This window comes from Pocillopora verrucosa, chromosome 3 (genome assembly GCF_036669915.1).
Source record: "Pocillopora verrucosa isolate sample1 chromosome 3, ASM3666991v2, whole genome shotgun sequence".
Classification (NCBI taxonomy): Eukaryota; Metazoa; Cnidaria; class Anthozoa; order Scleractinia; family Pocilloporidae; genus Pocillopora; species Pocillopora verrucosa.
This window is the reverse complement of record NC_089314.1, coordinates 18,601,620-18,624,481: the sequence shown is the minus strand read 5'-3', so window position 1 is coordinate 18,624,481 and position 22,862 is coordinate 18,601,620. Positions and strand designations below refer to the sequence as shown.

The 22,862-nt window shown below is 38.6% G+C and overlaps 2 protein-coding genes across 5 annotated transcripts; both read left to right on the top strand.

Annotated features, from left to right (window-relative positions):
- Positions 1 to 694: 694 nt before the first annotated feature.
- On the top strand, positions 695 to 14,667 carry LOC131794255 (uncharacterized). Of its 4 annotated transcripts, none has more exons than XM_059111766.2 (5): positions 695 to 811; positions 6,653 to 6,931; positions 9,817 to 10,104; positions 10,628 to 10,803; positions 12,253 to 14,667. In XM_059111766.2, exons 2-5 carry the CDS (start codon positions 6,865 to 6,867, stop codon positions 12,385 to 12,387), a joined length of 666 nt encoding a protein of 221 aa, XP_058967749.2. In that variant the 5' UTR covers positions 695 to 811; positions 6,653 to 6,864; the 3' UTR covers positions 12,388 to 14,667. The 4 variants fall into 4 exon arrangements, with proteins under 4 accessions (XP_058967749.2, XP_058967747.2, XP_058967748.2 ...); XM_059111764.2 differs by lacking the exon at positions 695 to 811 and adding an exon at positions 863 to 1,274; XM_059111765.2 differs by lacking the exon at positions 695 to 811 and adding an exon at positions 863 to 1,332.
- A 2,114-nt stretch (positions 14,668 to 16,781) lies between these two features.
- On the top strand, positions 16,782 to 21,626 carry LOC131794377 (uncharacterized). The gene is made up of 4 exons (XM_059111905.2): positions 16,782 to 16,936; positions 18,821 to 19,114; positions 19,669 to 19,841; positions 20,391 to 21,626. Exons 1-4 carry the CDS (start codon positions 16,870 to 16,872, stop codon positions 20,487 to 20,489), a joined length of 633 nt encoding a protein of 210 aa, XP_058967888.2. The 5' UTR covers positions 16,782 to 16,869; the 3' UTR covers positions 20,490 to 21,626.
- Positions 21,627 to 22,862: the final 1,236 nt, after the last annotated feature.

Below are 22,862 nucleotides of genomic sequence, written 5' to 3'. Positions count from 1 at the left end.
TCTTTTAATTATCAGCCAAGGCATTACAATCAATAAAACATTTCTTTGATCTACAATGATTTCATGAATAATCTCACCCCTCTAGCGAAGGGCTAACCCTCGAAACGTTAGTTTAGAAACTCTTTACGGTGGCTAATTTCCATTATCAACTAAAATGGCTGTGAATATATGGAAATCATATATGCGAACTCGCAGTTCATATCTACGATTTTCATATATCCACCGTCATTTATTCATCCCTTCACGGGTTTACTACGAAGCAACATAATGATCAGCTCCCAGTTGGCTTGTTAGCTCAGTTGCTAGAGTACTGCACCGGTATCGCAGAAGTCATGGGTTCAAATCTCATACAAGCCTGAATTTTTTTTTTCGACCTTATTTTCAACAGGCTAGTCAAGTAGTTTTTATTGCTACGAAGATCACTTTCATATTCAATATCAACTAAATTGATGAAACCAAATTATCTTGTTGGATTGCCCCACCGAATTAACACCTCAGTTTCTTTAGACACTTTCCCCTTTATTCACCGATCAGTATTTTATTTCAAATAATTTTGTCTCAGTTTTGATTATGGTGACAATAACGTTGTGTTATCCAATCAGGTTGTCTGATCATACTCGTGATTGACAAATCGTCGCGATCGTCATTTTGTTAATCACTCATACGATTACAAACCCTGTTGGACCAGTTTAGCTAATCGGTCTTATCACTATTAGACAGAGCCATGATTAAATTATTTAGTTACACTGGTAAATTGTTAGACGACAGTAGAGGCGATGAAGAATCTTGAACTAAGTGCAAGTTGATTCAAGTCAGTATCTTTCAAGTTCTTACCTGTTTTCCATGTACGTGCACGCAACTTCCTAAAGATTACTAAACCGCAGATTAAGGCCTTACGAAGATATTTTGAACGCTTTAAGACGAAATTTGTATCGACGCGCAGCTATCCTCTATACTGTCCAGCATATTCAACTTACTGAGCCGTGTACTCGAACCATGAAGTTAACGAGTCATATAAAAGAATCAGATGTCAGGCGCGATGGATGTAATGCGAAAAATGCTATATTAGTGATCTTTGTGCTGGGTGACGTTAGGGGGTCTTGGCTGACAACTCATCATTTTTACATATTTCTCTTACGAAACGTGACTTTCCGCTGCAAAACTTGATCTTTAATCCCCTACGGAGTTGTTTTGATCAGTTCATGATATCGTTGTGATGGATTTTTAGATCTCTCTGCCGTTCTGAAAGTTACAGCTTCATTTCCAAGTTAGAGGTAACGATTTCCTTTTCAGTAATATTGAAGAAAACTGGATTTTGACGATTCTTGGAAGGTAGACACTTTGTTTGTTACGGCCCTCACGCGGTTTCTATTATGGTTGCATTATCAAACAACAAAGGGGTTGTTGCCACTGTAAATGTAAACATACTTCATTGTAAACACTAATGGTCAAAACAACAGTTAAATGAGTTGTAATTGTGTCTAGACATGATATTTTCGTACAAAAACGCTTTTTTCTGTGATTTATTTTGAGTGGCAGAGACTGATCGACCTTTGATCGGCTAGCACAAATCACTAGTCTATCACACAGGGAACGATACAGAGACAAAACAAAAAACAAACTATAAATTATAAAACAAACAGAAAAATTAAAAAACAAACAAGCGGCACCGCGATCCTTTCAGCTAATATTGGTATCAATTATAAATTTGCATTGTTTGATGTCACGTTGTTCAAGAATCTACTGTCTGAAATCAAGCCACGTCTATGTTACACATTTGCATTCAAGATTTTATATTCTGCATCGACTAAAATCGAAAATATATGACCTATCTAGTATTCGAAAGAAAGTATTCGAAAGGCTGAAAACTTGGGCTGCGCGCATCAACTGACGACAAAACTCTTTGAAAACAAGAAAAAACAATCTTTTATGATATCGGATGCTCAAATCTGTTGCACTCGAGAAATACTATTAAGAAGATACAACTTAAAGGATTAGTAAGACTCTTGAACATGTTTAATTGTTAAAAAACGGGTTTAACAGGTCCTTTAGAAGGAGGGGTCATTAGCAACGGTTTTGAAAGGGTTAAGTCGGCTTTAACTCCCAAGATCTGAATGTTAATTCTCCACTCTAGCTACTACACATTTCCTTGTAAATAAGTCACGAGAATTTGGCGTTAGATCAAGATAACAACTTTTACCTGATACATTTGAGTATTCTCATTACCTGTTTGCTGGATAGTCCATGGATATTGTTGGGAGAAGATACTTGTTAATCACTTCTGGGAGTTAACGGTGAGAGCTAATCCAAGTGTCCATAACATAACACAACCAGGAACATTATTACTTCTCCTAGATGGGCTACTAGGTTTTCGCAGTGTAACTACTCCCCCGGGCCCCCCCTCCCCTTCCCTAACAGTTTAATCACATTTGTCCCGTTTCCGGTAACCAAGGTAGAGAAAGGATCTGTGGGGTCAAGTGTCGAAGTTATGGGAACTCAACAAGATAAGCCAGCCGTAGCTAGAAACAAAACCTATAGATCCGGAATCTTATGTGTTAGATGTTACGCCTCTGTCTCGGAGCTTCGCCCACAATGCTTGTGTTTATATATACTTTCAATTGCGAAAAAATAATTTTTGAATTTACTCTACCAAGAAATAAGAGAAAAACCTCATCATTAGTCGTATTAGACGATAAAAGTCAACAAAGTCTTAAGTGACAATTAACAAGCGTACACAGTCGGTAAGTCGAAACCATTTATGACAAGAGAAAAATTTTGAAAAATTTCTTATATTTAGGGTATCATATGAACCGTGAATCAGGAGAGCGTAACCTTACCTAATCCTAAGAGTAGATTTATTGTTCATTACGTTCGCGTGCCTACAACTTAGCATCAAACCGGGTGAGTTCGTTTTTTTGTTTTTGTTTTGAGCTGTTCAGTCGTCAGTAGGTTTACGCATAAACGCTGGCAATTAACTGTTTTCTGTCTCCGTTCAAAATATAGAGTTGTTTTCGTTTTTGATCACCAAGAAGTAATTATTACTGCGTCATGTCGATAATATGATTAAATCACGCAGGGTGCTGTATCAAAGACACCTCTAAAACTCTTTTTTTGTCATTTTTTTGCCCTTGGAACAAATTTCCATATGCTTCCAGAGCTTCTTGATATTTTCAACCAAACAGACTCGTAAAGTCTAATCAAGTGGTAAAATTTTGTTATAGAGTAGCTTTTAGTAAAATGGTCGGTGGGTCGGTTGCGTTTGCGTGCTAATGTCGTGGCTTCTTCCGCCCATAACTGATTGAAGAAACAAGTTAAGTCTGAAAATTAAACAGCCAAACCTAAACTTAGACAGTCTTATAAGAAAAATGAAACTTAAGAACAAGAAAACAAAAAAAACAACGAACAACTAATAATTTTTTTGAATGAATGTGCAATTTCCAGCATTTGTATCCGAACTTACCTCTGTGATATGCATTCAGCTTCTCCGAGGAACATTGCGTGCCACCCCAGTTTCGAGACAAAGCCCATAAAGACGATTCGTATCAAACGTTTTTAATTTTAGATCAAAGGAAGTTGCTTCAGATTAAACAAATTTCTTATAAGATCAAAAGATCTTCGTTATGAATCTGATGGGATCAGTCGTTTTGGTTTACAGGCCCTCCACGGAGATCCGGAGGTTTTGAAAACTGTGATTCTCCGCCTTAGAATAAAAAAGTTCATTCGAGAGAAATATACAACTTGCAATTTTAAGCACATCGTTTTGCGGGAGGAAAACTAGTATGGAAAAGGCGGTTGCACCACAAGCTCCCCTCAGGGCTGATAACTGATGGGTGTAATTGTTTATAGACTAGACCCTTGTCCAAACGCCAACCCGCACTTTTAAGACAACGCACAAGTTCGCAATTTATTCTCAATGGGAGGGAGGAAGTGGTAAAGGAGGATTAGTTTTGTCCCACTCTGCTCCTAGCGAGATAAAGAATTTCCTCTATTCACGGCAAAAAGCTGAGGAGCGGGAAAAAGATAGGCAGCTCCTTACAGCGCATGGCGCTTACATCTTGTCAACTTTGTTGATAAATTGTTTACGAGGAGGTGGCAATTAAGGGACTTTTAGTTTCAGTCCATCTTTGTCTAGACGCCTTAAAACTTAATTATTTCATGATATCCTTACCGCGATATGTAGAGATCATGTTATGCCATTGACAAGTGAAACCAACAATGTCGTCATGGTTACTGAGCAAGTCACGCCATTTCCTTAAAGGGAATTGATTCTTAGGGAGAGAACTTGCCTTCTTTTTGCGACGCGGTAAAAACTCATTAATTCAACCATCCAGAAAGTGATATACAAAACGCAACATGTCCTATTGTGGATAGGATTTTATCTTCTCCTATCGAGGTTATCTCACACTCGTTCGCTTTGAGAACTTTAGGGAGACATTAGTAACGGTCCAAGAGTAATATTTGTATCCTCTTTGGGCCTTAAGATCTGAAGCGAAAGGCTACTCTTGTTTAGAGAGCGTTTAAATAGAGAGCTTGCACAACATTCAATTGATTTAAGCGAACGCTGTGATTTAGTCCGGCGCAAGCAAGCGGTAGTCGCGAAGTCAAGCAGAGAAGCCACGCGGCTAAAGAGAATGATATTCAAAGGCACGCAGGAAATTTCAGTGATGAAAAGCTGGAATAACCTCTACGTACGATTTTGACTGCATTTGCACTAACCTGTTTGGAAGGTTTCCACTTGAGGGCAAAGATCGCCTGCCTTTCAACCAGACCAGCTGTGGGAGGAGGGAGGGGGGGGGGGGGAGGAGAAGATATATACTACCCAGTCGTAGCCCAGAGATTATTCCAAGATGATTTCTATACAGCTGCGAGTTTAAAGCCTTGATAGGGTGGGGGACGGTAGGCTTTTGCTCACTGTGTTGCATGTTTTAGTGGCTTGGCGTATTTACCCCCCAATCTGAAAGGGGTGTCTAGTATCAAAAATACGGGGGGAAGTGTGGTTCAAATTGACACCGGACTTTTAAATGAGTTTGTTTGTGCGAGTGGGTATGTTGTTCTTTTTCGATGATTATTTTAAGTACAATTTTTTTTTTCATCCGGTCAGAATAAGGTCAAAATCCAGCTTAGCACTTAAAAGTAAACCTATCTCTCGGAATTTATGTATGGTGTGAACAACAAAACTGACGCTTTGCCAAGATATGAGACCAAATCAAGCTCTCCTCGTCAAAAACCAGGAATTGATGTTTGAACCGTTTAATAAATATCGCATGTCAGTGTCGCGTGACTATTCATGTTGCCAGGGAAGTTCGGTTGTCTTTTATTCCTTGCCAATTGTTCTAGAAAAGCGGCACCTCTTTCAGATTCGCAACTTTGTAAACTCCATTGTGGTTAATTCACTCGTGTTTCCCCCGGTGTTTATCCAGTAATTTTCGTTAGTTCCTCAACCTCTGAATTTGCGAGTTTGTGAAAATAAAGCCTCACTTTCCGCTGATCGGTCGTTGAATTAAGGGTTACTTTATTTCATTAACACCGACCCGCGCATAATTTCATATCATTTTGCGTCTGACATTATCACATTGTTCTTGAATAACGAAATCTCCTGGGTGCCCATAAAAGTTCGACCACATAAATTCGAAAGTGATCGACATACATATTATTTACCAAATAGATGGAACGAATAAGTTATGAAGAATGTTCTATTCTTTCTCAGAGACTCTGGCAAAGGTAAAAATTTTATATGTAATAAAACCGAAACGAAAGTATCGACAAAGACACGCGAGAAATCCGAACAAAGATCCTATAACAATAAACAATGAGTAGTTTAAGATAAACCCGCTGAAAAGGCTTCAAGAGAAAGGAAGTTCACGTCAAACGCGAGATAGCCAAAACTGTCAGGGTTGTTTAAAAAGCGCTAATGTTTACAGATGTAAATTCGAATGACCTTGGGTACCGGAACTCGTATAAGCTAAGTATTCTTTAAGGCTTTTGAAAATAAATCAGCTTAAATTCTACAATCGTTGAAACAAGATAATTTTGACCGCAACGAAGGGCAATGCCTCGTGAAAAAACATTACAGGTACCCTTTAATTTAACAGAGTAGAAAAAGTTAAAAAAAAATTAACGAACAACTCAGTGAAAGATTATGTAAAAGGTTGCCTTGGTTTCAGAGTATTCTCAATAATTATTTTTTTTAGAAAGCAAATATTATTCCATCTATCAAGTTTGTTTCTGATGGGTAAAATGAACTTTAGACGATGTCAAATTGGTGGTTACAAGTATTACCTTTGCCGATTATTACCAATGTGATTTCTCTAGAATAATTTCCGTCTCTTTGAGTAAAAGTGCACTAGTCTAGTTTTTTTTTCGTTCTAACAATGCTTCTTTAATAAAGATACAGTGACTTCATTTAAAGAACTCTTTCATCGTACCATTTCTTTTTCCTTTTCCTTTCCCACCTGCCTGTTTTACACAATCAGAGGCAAATAGAACAGTTTTTAACTAACAAATGTATATTTACATATTTTAACTCATTCTCATGCAAATATATTCCGAATTTTTTGTTACGCACAGGATGAAACTTTTACGGCTCTCGTGCTCGCACCACAAAGATTAGGAGTTATTACATGACCTAACGTCTAAATTTTTGTTTTGCAAGACTCAGTGGTGCCAAAGTCCATCCAGTGTCCAGAAAAGCTGACGTCAAATCAATTCTTGAAGCTTGGCACGTGGATTCAACGAAAACGCCGGTCGACAAGACTTCACGTTTACAACGTTTAATTCCACCGCGTGGCTCATTCAAACAAATGTAAATTGGTGGTGGAAGATTAAGCAACTTAGCTCTCAGACACTCTGAACTTTGACAGAGAAATGTTTGTGTTATTGAGCCTCTTGGTGGGGACTGTTTTGTTGCAGTCTGTTTGTGTCGTCTCTGCAGGTAAGTGGAGGATACGTATAGTAATAGTAACGTATAGTTTAACTTTGGTACTTTCCGCGTTGGAGAGAGTCATCAAGGAAACTATAAATTGAATTATCATTATTTAATTCTTGGGAAGTGGCGAGAAACCCGAATAATGTCGAAATCGGACTTGTCAGAATAAACCTTACTTAATTCGGAGTAAAATATCACCATTATTTCTCGAATGTTGGCAACAAAACAAGTACATTTGCGTAAAACCTGATCGAAACGCGACGTCTAGTTCTCTAGTCATCTGATTTATTTTGATCATTGCTTTATTAAGATGCTTCTTTTGGAAGCATACATCGCCCCCTTTTGGAGGTTTATTTCGAAAATTTATTACACAGAGCTTCTTGGGTGAATGATTGTTTATCTTAAGTGACCTCGTTTAAAGACTCCAACTATCGAACTGTAACGAGTGACGTAACATACTCGTAATATCTGGTGGGCTTGCAAACAGACTGCAGGCAAAATTCGAAACCATTGGCATAGTTCTAAGAAACAACGCGATTTTATGTTGCTCGAGACTGATTGATTGTTGTCTTCAAAAACGATCAAATGATAATCAATGTTTTCATTTTCCAAACTTATTTTGACCACTTTAAAAACGAATATAACATATTCATTACTGACTAATCTCAGCGATCTTGCAGCAAATACAAATGCATATGTTATCAAATCAGAAAAACGATTGTGATGTTTTCCAGACAGAGATTACAATCAGCCGACTAGTTTGGCGTGAATTTAGAATCACGATAATTTTTTTTTTCGTTAGGCACCAGAGGGCGAGATTTTATGCTTAAGTGGACAGGTGAAACACTGTAAATTCATTCCACAAATCGATTGGTAATTTTCTTAAGACACATTGTTTTTTCCAAAATACGAAACACAATTTCGACTCTTTCCTAAATCCCCCAGGCTGATACAGCGCTGGTTTATGGCCAAGCAGTCCTTCTCAACTTATTTATATGCAAATTAAACTGAAAAATACTTATAACAACATCATTAATATTTAACTGAAAAGCTCGACCTTCTAAGTGAGCACGAGGGAGGATTTTAGATGCCACATCTTCACGAATTCGTTTCCACTTTCTGTAAAAGCTCGCCTTGACTTGTTTGTTTACAAACCTGTACAACGTCTTACTAACAAAAACTGATTAGTCAAATAATAAAAACTATCGAGGCGTTAAAAATATTCTTTTCTGTTAAGGGCTCATTGTTTCCCCGAGGTCAGATCAATTATTTGCCAAAGTTGTACGTAACGCGAATCCGTTAGGTCTGTTCCGATTGTGCTCGGCAACTTTTGATCAACTTTTAGCGTTAAGAGCAACTCTTTGTAGTTCTACCAACCTCGAGCAACTTTTGCTTTCTGAGCATTTTTTGAGCAAATATAGGTTTAGAGCACATAACAAGCACACAAATGTATACGATTTCATAAACAACTGCAGTTTATGCGAATTTCATGAACTTTTTATCAACCTTTTCAACACACAGCCTGTGACTTGACAACGCTTCGCAGGCCTATTGCGATTCATATCTAATGTTTTAACGGATAATCGGCTGAAATGACGTTCAGCAAGAATTGAACCATGCGTTTTGTTCCGTTAGACTGAAGTAACCATAAATATTGCCTATGTTTGCCAGTAACTCTAAGTTTCAACCTATTTTTCTAGACCTATTTCCGCAATTATTGTGAATAACGAAAAATAAAGCTTTTAATTAACTTTCATAGAAATAAATCAAGAGATTTAGGTAGTAAATTTTGAAATTTAGGTAGCCACTTTTTGGATTTTTGGCTGTTTTTTGGAAACTTTATGGCATTCCAGTGAGCAACTTTCCAGCATTGTAGGAGCAAAATCGGGACAGGTATATAATCCAGACAAATGACAATAGCTCTTTGTATCGATCGACAAAAGTGTTGTGACATAAACGTCTGAGAGGAGCGATACACTGAGTGACAAACACACATGTTTCTACGCAGAAAAAAAATGATACAGCCCTCGAATTTGACATTTTTGTACAGATGGGTAAAAAATACCATGCAATGAGCGAATGATCATGAATTGTGTATAGGTTCATTCAGTAAGTGATGAGCTTTTTTTTCTCCATCAATTTAAAAAAAGTTGATTGGAAACCAATATACGATAAGCTGAATTATGCTCGCCTACTGATTGGCTCTTACCTATGATTGATTGGAGGACGGACACAGATAACGTCACCATCAGCAACATTTTGCTTTTCTATTTCCGTGGATCTGTACGGTAGAGACTTTTAGATCCACTTTTGATGTGTTCACCGCAAACGTCAAACCGCGGTCAACAGTTTGTAGTTAGAAGTTAGAGGTTTCGAGACTTTCAGCTTTTAGATCGACGTCGGCTTTCACCTGAAAAAATCAACATATGCATTGCCTTCTTGAATTACGCAAAGGATGGAGATCCTTTGTTTCAAACACAAAACGCGGCTAAAAGATTGGTTTTCTAGCGTTCCAAATGGATTGGTTAAATTGAAAAGACTTCGCCTCACATATAATTAAAGGACATACGAAACAGGAAGAAAAAACGGCGTCAACGGAGTTCAACTACCTGAAACTGCCTTGCCCTAATTTCAAACGTGGACAGCAAAAGGCGAACGTGACAGCTGGGGTCCGGTCACGTGACTCCCAACGGTTTGCGGTCACACAGATTCAGGAACAAGCGACACAGGCGCAGTTTATATCACACTTTGACGTTATCTGTGACCTACTATTACACAGGCGCATGGCAACACGGAAAATATTTGTTAAATATATAGCTTCCTATTTTTAATCAGCATAAGAAACACAGGCCCCTTTCTGACGAAAATGAATCTCTTTCTTAAACCAACAGGTAAGCCTGAAATTATAGGTAACGGAACGGCTGTTTCTACCAAGGAGGATGACATAGCACATTTCACGTGCAAGTCACGTGGGAGTCCCAGGCCTTTCCTTCGATGGAAGCGTCACGGAGTAACGATTAAAGATACAGATGAAGGGGTCGCTGTTTTGGAAAAGAGTAATTCCACTTTAGAAGAAAGTCATTTATTCGTTGCTGTAACTGACAATGAGAGACGGGGGATTTACATTTGTGTGGCAAGAAACGGAGAAGGAGAAACAACAATGTCTTTTAAAATTGGTGGTACGTATAAGTTAAACATTATTACGATATTTCGTACTGATGCATGGGGTGGAGTTCATCCTAGTTCTGCTTCCCCTGATGATACAAAAACTGGGCTCTATGGCTTTTGCTTATTCATTTTCCCACACACAGTTAAAGACAAATGAACAGTGTTGCATTTTTAGAGCTAAACAGAGAAATCTAAAGAGTCGCCGGCTGTTTACGGCGATAGCATCTTCCCCATACTGTTGTCTGCATATTTCTTGGGCTGCCCACAGAGAGTATTGGTTTGACAATCAAGATATTCTTAAGTTGGTGATCATTTCTTCTATTCTCTTAACCTTAATGTTTGATTCAGGGGTGACTTTGTGGGGAGAAATTAGATGAAGTCACTCATCTAAGGTCAGAGAACGGTTTTGTGCAGTTTGCTGATGCAGCAGTTGGCTTGTTCCTCTGTCGACTCGAGTAGGTCAAATCAAGGATTGTTTACGAGTGTTGTCTTATAGAAGCGTATTTTTGTGATTGTTTTTTTTTTTTATGTCAGAATACCCCCTGGAGGGACTAACTTCTACGGACAAAGCTGCCATTGGTATATCAGTTGGGTTAACGTTGTTCTTCGTGATATCCATTGCGATTTTAATGAAGCGCGGATCAAAACAGATCAAGAAATCTGTCCGGAGGCAAAGAGCAAGAACCTTGTCACAGTCTTCTTCTTCTCAGGTAAGCGAAGAGTAAGTTTGCCATCTACACCCCAACATCAGTCAGAATCTACATTCTCCATACTGTTCTCTATACATTTCTGAGGGTATTGACAAGGAGAATTTGTTAAACAATCAAGAACTTCCTCAGCTGGGGATCATTTCCTCAATTCTCTTGACTTTCGTGTTTGATTCAGGGGTGACATTGTAAGGAGAAATTAAATGGTGGTCACTCTAAGAGGTAAACAGGTTAAAGGATGTGTAAATCTAACTAAAGGTTTTGGTGTTTAGTGTCGCTGAGAATTTTAAGTTATGCCGTATTTTTAAGAGCCCGCGGCGAGGGTTAAAATACAGACAATGAATGAAAATAATCAGCGATACTTCACACTAAAACTTTGAATCATTTATTCTCATCTAACCGCTGCATTTTATTCACGCAAGTGTAGTCAACTTGTCTAGCAGCTTTTTTTCCAAATGCAAAATAGCCAACAGTTCAACTTACCGCACAACGTCGCGGGTTATTTGTACTAAATTTGCCCATATTTATACTGTGCTGATTATTAGCATTAGCGACCAGTCATTATAGACTGAGAAAACCACGACGGCGACGGAAACAAGAACGTAGCAAAACACGTGCGTTTTAAAACTTAAAACATTTCTTAGCCGTCCCATACAGAACTAAAACGGAAATCGCCAACTTTTACGCCCTGTTAGCAAGGAGACCTCGACAGCGATTTAGTCACAGTTTTACTTTGAACTTAACACTTCGTTCACATATTATGACGAAGTAAAGATTTCGCACCGTCAGAAACGTTGAGAGCTACTGGCGAAAATCTTAAAGGAGAATAATTTGCGTTTTTTCGGCAACGTTTTACCACACACGTCGCCGCAGTGACATCTTAAACTCCCAATTATTTATCGCCAAGGGGATGGTTGAGGCTTTTGGTTGTATCACAATAAAATTTATCTGATCACCCCTTTAAACGCTATTGGAGACGACTGATTCCCACTCCGTTCCCCCTGAAAACCATGTGATCCTACGCAAAAACCTCCAACCCCCACCCCCCTCAGGTGATAAATAATGGCAGGTTCCTTGATCAAAATACATTAATCAAACATGAGATACTCCTACACCTCCGAACTCCCTGAAAACCATGTGATCCTTCCCAAAAACCCCAACCCCCACCTCCCTCCGGCGAAAAATAATGACGGTATTTAGTCCAAATACATGAATCAAAGATGAGACTTGAAGTAAAAAGTTAACCCTGCGTTAGACAGAAGATTTAATCAGACCTCCGATCCTAGGCTAAGAGTAGTCTTTCTTACTGAATTCAACTGCTTGGAAACGCGTTGAATCTGGTCGTGGAAACATCATGGTTGCGTTTACCGCTCTGTCACTGTCAAGTGCGGAAGTCCTTTTTTATTTCTTTCCTTTAAACCCCTAACGTTCTGGTCTCTCTTACTTTTTCAGGGTGCAGAACACGTTGCCCTAGTGCACTCCACGCCAAATAAGGATAGCGATAAAGAAATTAGAAACGGTGCACCAGCTCATCATGATCCAGACGATGATGGAGCTACAAGTCTTAATTGCACATCGACGGTGTGAACCAAGAGACAAGTAAATGGGTTTTAAACAATTCACGTCGCGACTTAGCTTTCACGAGGTTTTACTCAGACTAAACGTAATGGGAATCTCATTCGGTGTAATCGTAGCAATATCCGCTTGGTGATTGGAACAAGCACTTTCGCCTGTCTCGTTGGTTTTGTAGTTACGTACACTAGATAGAGGTACTTGAGTAAACCTGAAGAGTGTATAATTGTGAAACTAAGAAAAGACCAAAAAAAAAAAGGCACTTTCTTTGCCTGTTTTCTCTTCTTGGTGTCGCCTAAATTCATTTGGCGCTCTGTCTCTGTGGCTATTTTTTTTTCTTTTTTTTTAATTTGAAAAGCGGTTTCTCGTGTGGTGGTTTCCATTTGCTACTTTTTTCTAAATCGATTTTGGAACAGTTGTCAACTGATTGTAAAGAGGAATCCAGGATTGCTTTGTTTTTGCTTTCCTTGCTCTGTAATTGTTACAGAAAACTCATGTCACGCTCTGTAATTGTTACAGAAAACTCGTGTCACGCTCTCAATCAATCGGATGCAAAACTTAAACCAATCACGACTTAGTCGCACACGTTTTCCCGCGCTTCAAGAAGTTTAGTTGGTTTTATTTTGAGTTCTTATTAGCTCTTTAAGGTATTTCCTTTCTTCTGATTGGCCGTTGCTATAATTTTATTTAAGCTTTTGCAACACTGAATCAAAAAGCGCCCTAATGCGCATGATTTGTGACTTACTTTCGTCAGTGAACAATGATTTTTTTTTTACGCTTAGCTAACACAGAGCATTTCGATTGCATATGTAAACCAGTTAAAAACGAAGTGATTCTTACAGCCTGTGCGAGCAGAGGCTAACATCTCAAGTAGCCGATGAGAATTCAGCGTAGATACAAGCACTAAGCGCATGAAAATTTGAATGATGAAGTCTGGACTGATTTCGTATTGCATCCGCTTGGTCTGGAAGATGACGCAAGTTCTCAAGCCCCAACACAGTTCAGTAAAGCAAATCCAAAGCACTCCCAGATTACTTCAGCCAAAAGTTTCCTCATGTAGGCTATTGCGTTTTAAATGACCTCCACTTTTTCTTCCCTGTACTTTCATGTTCTCCGCACTTTCCATACGTTGAAAACAAAAGAACCTCATAAAAACAGAGCTTTCGGTGGTTTGCACACCTGCAAGATTAGCCCGAGTTTAAATTACCATCCTTTTTTACCACAGCAATATCTTGGAAATGATTATCAATTTTTAATTTACCAGACATACAAAAAATCAACTGCAGTGATACATATAGGCCTATATTTTGAATTTATCTGTCGATCATCTAGTATTTATTTCTTGTGCACCGATTTTGTCAAAACACAAATAGCTTGATTTTTTAAATTTTTAATTCCCTCTATTCTATAATATATTACAAATGAGAGCTGGGGTACAACGCGAGGGTGTATCAAAGCGTAGGGTCTTACTCTAGATTAAAAATACAGAGAAGGATTTTTTTCACCTGATTGAGCGAAAAGTTGATAGATAAGGAGTTTTCGGTTAAGTTTCTTTTTGGAAAGTATCTTTTTCAATGCCCTGAGGGCGTCATATTTTTTAAGTTTCATTTGAAACTGGGAAATTTTTAAGAGGTTTGCATTGTAGGTTTTGAATTCCTTTTCCATTCATACGATCACGCTACTTTACTTCCAGAGGACAACTCATCCCTTCCCCACCCCCTCAGCAATCTAAGGGTAGCACCTGTTTAAATCTAAAAACCAAGGAGCGATTATTTAAACAAAAAGTTATTTAGTTGATCAGTGGACCTCAAAATGTCCATATAAGGTCATATAAGTGAGTTGTTTTTAAGCAAATAGAAATGTTCTTGCGTAAAATGCTTTTAATGAACATTTATATTCTATAGTATTCACCGAACCCGGGAAGAATAATTGTTATAGTATAAAATAATTGCTCGGGTGATTATCAGAGCGAAAATAAATGCTTCTCGAGCAGGGTGATTAGAAAAAGGGATATGACGTGATTCTCGACTAATTAGGGCGCTTGCATTTTCATAATCACCTGAGCAACTATTTGATTACAAAAAGGGACTAAAGGCAGATGGTTATTAAATCTTTTTTTAAAGAGAGCTTCATGAAACTTTTATCCAATACAGGGCCGTGGGAATAAAAGAGTGGTATCACTGTAAGCTTAAGTAGGAATATTTTTTAAGCTTTAGATGTATCAGTGTTTTATTTTTGTTACTCGATGCTGAGTTTCCTTGCAAAGAAGAAATATATGTATATACATATTTTGAAGAGGAGTGTGTTATTTTGTGGCAAGCAAAATTTACTGTAACACCTCATAGGACTCACGTGCATAGGAAGGCATGAAAATCAAATTGCGTTTGAGGAGACTATTAGACGTAGACAAAAAGGCCATTTCCGACATGTCCAAAGCCTTTGTTTTAAAACGAGGGCAAGTGCGAAGTCTTTTAAAAAAATGTAAATAATTCCTCCATTCTTACGCAATCAAAACACTTGCACACAAGAGAGGTTTTGCGCTCGGCCTCATTTTGAAAACGAAGGTGCTTCAAACTCGCAAACAACTAAGTCGTCCAGTCTCCCGCTTATGCTGAATTGTCTCACAATATTTCACAAAATAAGTCCAATTAGTCATGCTTAAGTCCAACTTATGAAAAAATTTAGCATACGAATAGTTCAAAATCGCATAAAATATTCAAATTTGAATAAAATAACTATGTTCCCAGACGCTTTCGATTACTAATCTAAAATTGTTTACATAAAACGCAGCTATTTGAAAAGATGATGCCTTGTTTCATAACTGCGCGAAACATACTCTAAACCCCTGTCTTAACTCTATTCGTAACGTTAGATTAGCGGGGAACATTTTCTGGAAAAGAGAGAAAGTCGTCAAGTGACAAGGAAGTCTCTGGCACGGTCAAATTAGTTCTCACCCCGGCTAAACATGGGGCTATGTCATTGTAGTAGCCGATGTAACACTTCAATGCTTTCTCTTTGTTCCGGTTTGGGTCGAAAACGCGAGACTACTGAAGCAGAGGATGTTGGGAGGTAGGAGAATTGCAATGGAGTCTTTCTACGCCTCGCTCCTCAGAGTGTTCTTTGGGCTGGCTCGATAACTAGCCACCATCGGGAAATGAGCCCATGCTCATCAAACGAAGACCATGCAACGCTTTCAACAGAGCGGTTAAAAGTCTGCGCATGTGCAAACCTTATAATGACTAGAGAGAGGTCTAGATGGTGTGATTTCAGGGTATGAGAACCATGTTGTCTCACAAAAATCACAAGCAATCCGAAACAACTCAGTATAAAGTCTCGGTGTTTTAGAAGTGCATAATTTAATTGGCTTAACACAAAACATAATGATAAATGAACATGATACCCGTCTTAAGCTTCGTGTTTGAAAAGTCTCGAGTTTTCCTTTTCCATTCTATTGTTTCCTTTCAGAGATTTTTAAAAACGTCTCAATTTTCTTTCGCTTTTATTGAGAGAAAACAGTTGTTTCTTATGATTTCCTTCGAATTTTTACGCGGGAAATTGGCGCGCGGGCGCCCAAAATTGATCTCTACGCGCATGCCCTACGTTTAACCGCTGCTCCGCTGCATGCATAATGAGCTTGAAATAGTAAATGAAAGCTAATACTAATTAACAGATTGATCGAGAATTCACAGACGGATTATAAAAATCCCAAGGAAATGCTGACTTTTGGGCGTCATAACTATTCATCGGAACTTTAGCCCTTGGCCCATTTTAAGAGGAAAGGACTTAATTTTATCTACTAATTATTCCATTTTTTTTTTTCAACTTCATTTGAATGTGGTCATGGGGGAACCTGAGGCTTTAGTCCAGATCGTCTCTGCAATTCTAAAAGAAATTGTTTATCTTTCCGTTTTTACACGTGCACATCACAAGGACATCAGCGTCTGAGCTGCTAAAAGAAATCACGCCACATTCTAAAGGGACATCACGCCACTTTCTAAAAGTAAATCGTACCAAAGACTCTTACTGACCTCTGACACCTGTTGATATTATCACTATGAAAGTTAAGATATTTTTAAGTAAAGCAAAATTCTGATCGCGAGCTATGAAGTATCTACAAGTTATGAACTATTCTTGTCAAAAGGCCTCTCATCATTTTCTCTGATGACTTGTCAAGAGCAAAGACCAACGGAAAATCATAGAATGTTTCCACAGACTTGAATTTCAATTCGCGAAAACCAGCATAACCACATTTCCATATTATTTTGAAAAAGTCGAAAATAGGAGTTAAGCACCTCTTTTTGATTGTCTTCATGGGGCCATCACGAGATGTCAAATTCCAATTACTGCCAGTACCAAATTTATAGGATCGCCCATCACCGGAAAGGATATATCAAATTTGCGGACTTGCAAGGAAATATGAGAGTCAGATAGGCGCGCGACTTCGCATACAACAGGTCTACAGCTTCTGCCCTCAGACAGTTGGATACGTTGAGCGGCATGGAAGCTAAGTTTTTCTCGGCGGTGATGATTTTGATTACTCTCTTGTTCGCTGATGGCGATGAAGGTAAGTGAGTCTTTCCTTCTAGGATAAAAAAAATCTGGTCTTAGACTAAATTGTAATGTTTTTCTTAGCTCTATTTTCGGGCAGCCATGCCTATTGGGCAAAGTTTCAAGCGATGTAACTTTGAACAGAAACAAAATATAACAAATGCTGATAAATGAGTTTGATCTATAGGATTAATTCCGCGACTCTTGACCCATTTAAGGTGATGATCCACCAATTCTCATCACGATTGCCTGAAGCGCGATGATGAAACGTTAGCTCCAGCTTTTCAACGAGCGTTTTAATTTTTTTTTTCTTTTTTTTCATAACGTTATCTTTCCTTTTCTTTTTGCGTTTGCGCCATTTGTTCCTCTATAGCTCGCCGTTGTTGTTTCGTTTGCACTCTAGAAGATTTGTACTGTGATCGTGTACGAACTAAATACTAATAAAATATGTAACTCTCATGCACTGTTATGATACCAGAAAGGCTTGATCATTTGCCGTTCAATCTTCGACAAAATCGGGAGCGACCTCAGTTTAGCGACCTACACAAATCAGTACCTTTATCTTTCATTTTTCTTCAATTATCTATTTATTTATCATTGAATTCACCGCTGCACTGTAGTTTCCGTTTGAGCTGTATGTATGTCGCAGATTTTTGTTGATATAAATCTTCTATTCGTTTCGTAATTTTTTAAACTGAGAATTAAGAAAGGCCAAATACGGCCTGAAACACGTGTTCTCGTCGTTTAAACTAACACTGCGGCCTTCAGCAATCGCGGTGAGCGGCAACAAATGCAACAAATCACGTGCGGTAATGTCAAATGTTGTTTCAGGTTACTTTATCGGCTCCCTTGCAAAGATTGTTGCCGATAAAGCTCGACAAATTGATAATTATTTTTCTAGATAAGAGAAGTTTCCGTCCCTCTGTAGGGGTGAACTTATCTCACCGGTTTCCACCACTTCAAACCATCAGACCGCGTTGTTCCTGATCGTCAGTGTAACAATATGTGATCATTGTTTACCTTTTCGATATTATTTAAATATCCTCACTCTCATCGTTTGTTTCGCGATACTGACTCACGGGAAATTGTTGCTTGCAAATTTTCAACGGCGATACACGGCTTTTCCCCACCAAGTGACTGATGGAGCTTCCGTAAACTTGTCGCTAAATGTCTGCAGACAGATGCTATAAGTACCTTTTGTTCTCTTCGTTATTCCGGCATGTTGTTGACCGGCTTTTGTAGGCATCCAGGCTCCGGGAGGTCATTTTTCTTTCTCCTTATTGATGTTAATGGACTAAGTCAGGAGATCATTGTTGAAAGGTTCTTCGACTCGTTTTACGGTATATCATTGGAGGCCATATCGATCTCCAGATGAACAATTGATTACTTTGGTGTCACTCATAGTCCTTGCAATCTGGTCAGCTACCAGCAGTTCTATTAAGTACAAGCCAGTGCTCCCTTTTCGTTTCTAACTCTGATAAATTTACTATTCAATGAGAAAGTGATAATTTAAATCGCAGGAAAACGGATGATAAAACAAAGGCATTTAAGGGCCAGTTTTTCCAAAAATTTTGCTGTTTTGCTTCTACATCTTTTTAGGTGTACTAATCGAAATCCTGTTATTTTGGGAAGCGGAATCAAAAGGAGTGCGTCGTGCAAGTTTGGTCTGGAAGTATACACATCAATTTTCATTCAAACGAGTTCGCGTGCGATTTATTTCAGACCATAGTTAGTAGAGGGGACTCCCTTCATTAACTATGTTCAGACCAAGTAACTGTCGCTCTACTAACTTATTACTGTGTATCGTAAGACAAACGTCAGACATTCACCTACTCCAGCTAAACAATGTTCTTCAAAATAAGAGTGGTTTCGTTTTGTTTTACTGGCCATCATTTTTTAGGTTCATCAGTTACTGCAAGAGCTCCAACCTCTCGGAAGACAGCTAACGGTGAAATCGCTCATTTTACCTGCACCTTAAAATACCATCTTTCTTCTGCCGAAATCACGTGGCAGAAACAAGGGCACAATCTGAGAGATGGTAGCTCTGGTGTAGTGATAATATCCTGGAACAACGGCACCATCTTGGAAAGTCATCTTCTTGTTGCAGTGACGGATGATGACGAAAGGAGAGGTACTTACACATGTGTTGGGACAGATGAAGATGGACAATCACGAAGATCATTTGTGATACAAGGTGAGCTTTCATTTAAGCAATACTTGATCAGAGACATTTTCAATTGAGTGTCGAAAATAATTCACGACTTCTTTTGCTTTGCTTTACGTCGAACCATTACGGTTCAGGCACTTCAGGCAGTTTCCAACCCACATATAAGTCGCACTTTCTACATTGTGTTACACTGGTAAACAAAACAGTTTTCATTTGGTGTCGAAAGTAATCCGCGATCATTGCTTTGGCTCTCCTTAGTCCCGAAAAGTCGCGCCCACCTTTCAACCAATCAAATGCAAAACAAACCCGACTTAGTCGCTCGCGTCCTCCCGCGCTTCAAGCGATTTGTTTGTTTTCCCTCTGAATGTCATTGGTTAATGATAATATAAACCTTTGTTCTGACTGGTCGTTGGGATTACTTTGGTCAAAAGTCGTAATCTGATAACTACATTTTCCGGTGCTTGTGAACCTTCTTGGGTAATTTTGGTAACGTAAACAAATCTTTCATGAGACAAAATAAATTCGTATGTTTCATTATTACTTATGCAATAATAGCCAATATCATTTCGATATATTTTCAGGCCAAGCAGCAAAGAAGCTGAGTGACGTTGATTACACTGCCATTGGCGTGGCGATTGGAATCTTTCTGTGTCTTTCTACGGTGATTCTTGTTTACTTGGTCCGGGGCCGAAAGCGTCTTCAAGAAGGAAAGTTAAGAACAATGACAACAATATCTCATTCAGTAACTGGGCATGTAAGTCGCCTTTAGATTCGTATATTTATTTTACTTACGCTTTCCTTTCCTTTCCTTCATCATGCTTAGTGAGAAAGTAAATTATTTTGCAGTATACCTGCCTCGAATTCTGTCAAGAAACAGATTTTCTCAGATCTAGCCATTGTTAAGAGTATTAGGTTATCAAGCTTTCGAAAGAGGCACCTGCCGAGAAAATTAGTCATACGCGTAAGAGAAATAAGAATTGGTGATTTTGTGAGAGTGGTTTTGGCGTGCTTGTGCGGGTCTCTCGTATCACTTGCATGCGCCAGTTTATCGAGAGCCTACAATGTATTATAACATTTACAGATACTGCATACTAAGCTGTCAAATTCTATGCGTGCACCTGTTTAATACGATGGTTTCTTCGAGCTGAAGGCGATTTCCATGTATGGGACGAATAGAAATACGATATTCATATCAAATTAAAAATCAGTTACACTTATGACTACGACACGATATCTGTTTATTCGCACTCAGAATGTTGGTGACAAATTCTCTTTTTGTTTTCCTTTTTATATATATATGTAGGACAATGCTGCTGTCGAAGAAGGAGAGAACACAAGTGCTGGAATCACCCTTAATACTCTAACTGATCAGAGCCCTTCTAGTAAGGACTCTAAGCTGTAAAGCATGTGTCTTAGAAAGTCGCCCGTGTCACGAAGCCAGGAGACGATTCTTGTTTTCCTTTTTAAACACTTAATTATTTATCTTAAACTTCTGAAAACCTTACGATCTCGAACCTTATTTATAATAGCCGATTACGTCATACTTATTTCTGAAACACTATTTTTAGTAGCAAGAACATTCTAGACGCTAATGATGACATATCCTTAAAATAACTCAATAGAATGTTCCGGAATATGGAGAAGTTTCTAGCTCAGCTTATGCAAAAGCGTTGAGGTAAATCAATGTTCTGTTAATTTCTGGAGACTACGTTACAGCTCGTCACCATCGTCCTCCTCGGCTTGCGTATTCCGGCTTGCTTCCTTACACTTGATACCAGACTATTTAAGTTTTTTTGTAAGACGCATGATGGATAATTCCACTTTAGGACCTCTTCAGCCTGACGAATACCCTGGTATGCAATGGTGGAGGGGTTTATATCCGAGCTGATAAAAACTTTGAAATTATTTGATGGAGAAGAGCAGGTTAGAGTACCGAGGCCCGGTCGTTAGAGTACCGAGGCCCGGTCGTTAGAGTACCGAGGCCCGGTCGTTAGAGTACCGAGGCCCGGTCGTTAGAGTACCGAGGCCCGGTCGTTAGAGTACCGAGGCCCGGTCGTTAGAGTACCGAGGCCCGGTCGTTAGAGTACCGAGGCCCAGTCTTTTTATCCTCTCATCACTTGAACAAAAAATTGAGTGGAATCTGTGTATTGTTGTTTTATTTACAGTCAGAGATGTTCTTCTCGAATTTCAAAATTTTCTCAAAATGTGCGCGGGATGTGGGATTGGCTATAGGAGTCTATAAGGAATAACGCTTGATGCTGTTCATCATGGAATAAGTAGATAGCCTTAGGAATTAAAGAGACGCGCCCTTATCACGAAAAACCATGCATTGTATAAGGAAAAGATTTATAAAAAGGTTCAACTTTTTCTTCTTGCTCTTCCCTTGTGCAGTTTGATAGCTTGTAATGAAGTATGACAAAAAGACAACAACAATAACGACACGCTTTGTTTACATGGCTATAACAGGGTATTAAAGTGTTTCAGAACAATTAGAATTTAACTATTGTCAAAGGAAAGGAAAAAGAAATTTTAAGGGAATTATTTTTGCTGCAATTAGTTGGCCTCTTATTTCAAAGTAAGGTGAGATGAATGATTATCAGAGAGTATCTCGTTAAAAGTTGTCCTTCAATAAAATTTTGAGCTCTTCTTTAGAGAGGAATATCTGCTGTAGACGAATACCTAGGACAATCAAATGAGATGGGAGGTTCATCTTCAACTTTTTTGCAATTACAAGCACATTTGTCGTAAACGCTTATGCAAACGCCCAAATTTTATACTACAAACATTGAAAAGACTATCATGTGGGGTTACGATTTTGGTGAAACTTAATAAGTTTCCCACGCGACCCCGAGCCACCCCCCCCCCCCCACTTCGTACTCGAAGAAGCGCCCCCTTCCCCCTCCCCCGTCTCATCATGAATTTGCGCAAATATTTGAGGTTGAGAACGTCTTTATTTTACTCTCTTTTTTTCGATGGTGAGAAGTATGAATTAAGGTAAAAGAAATGTACAACTGTGGTCTCACATAACAATCAACTCAATTACTTAAGGACTTTTTTTAGTATTCCTATTACGGTTTTCTCATTGCGCGATTCACTGAGGAACAACTCAGTCTGTAGTCGAACTTAGTATGAACTGCTAAAACTTCTAAGAACTTCTAAAAAGTTCATGGAAGAAAGCTCATTACAAATCGCTGAACAGTCATTATTTAAAGGTTTCTTTTTCACCTCCGAGTGGACTGAAATAACATATTATACCAGACAACTTTAAGAACATGTTAAGAACGTTTGAGGCTAAAGTCGCAAAAAAGAAAAAATACAAGAACTTTCAGTCACTACCCCAAAATTCGATGTTCTTGTAAAAAACATAAATAAATAGATAAAAAGAGTGCGTACCGGCTTCTGCTCTGAGAAATCACTTATGGGGCTCCTGTCGTAAGTAAAGTTAACCCTTTTACTGGAGGTGACTAACATGTAACTTCTCCCTATAATATCCATACATCATCCAGCAAACAAGTAACGAGAATAGACCCAAACTTATAAGGTAGAAGTTGTTGTCATGATCTAACACCAATTTCTCGTAACTAGCTTGCAAAGAAATGTTTAGTAGCTAGAGAGAAGAATTATAATCAGCCATTGGGAGTTGAAGAGTTAAGACTTGTTACACTCACAAGGAAGGAAGAATGTGTTTCCGTCTTTTTTCTAGTTCAGTCCCTAAATCCAGTTCAGTTTGACGGGCTATAATGAAGAGGAATATTTTTATTTTTCAGCAAAGTTC

What these genes read in the sequence shown, in the direction of transcription:
- LOC131794255 (XM_059111766.2), top strand. Translation starts at nt 6,865, where the DNA reads ATGTTTGTGTTATTGAGCCTCTTGGTGGGGACTGTTTTGTTGCAGTCT. An exon ending in AATGTCTTTTAAAATTGGTG is followed by an intron (nt 10,105 to 10,627) that starts GTACGTATAAGT and finishes TTTTTATGTCAG; the next exon opens with AATACCCCCTGGAGGGACTA. An exon ending in CACAGTCTTCTTCTTCTCAG is followed by an intron (nt 10,804 to 12,252) that starts GTAAGCGAAGAG and finishes TTACTTTTTCAG; the next exon opens with GGTGCAGAACACGTTGCCCT.
- LOC131794377 (XM_059111905.2), top strand. Translation starts at nt 16,870, where the DNA reads ATGGAAGCTAAGTTTTTCTCGGCGGTGATGATTTTGATTACTCTCTTG. An exon ending in AAGATCATTTGTGATACAAG is followed by an intron (nt 19,115 to 19,668) that starts GTGAGCTTTCAT and finishes ATATATTTTCAG; the next exon opens with GCCAAGCAGCAAAGAAGCTG. An exon ending in CTCATTCAGTAACTGGGCAT is followed by an intron (nt 19,842 to 20,390) that starts GTAAGTCGCCTT and finishes ATATATATGTAG; the next exon opens with GACAATGCTGCTGTCGAAGA.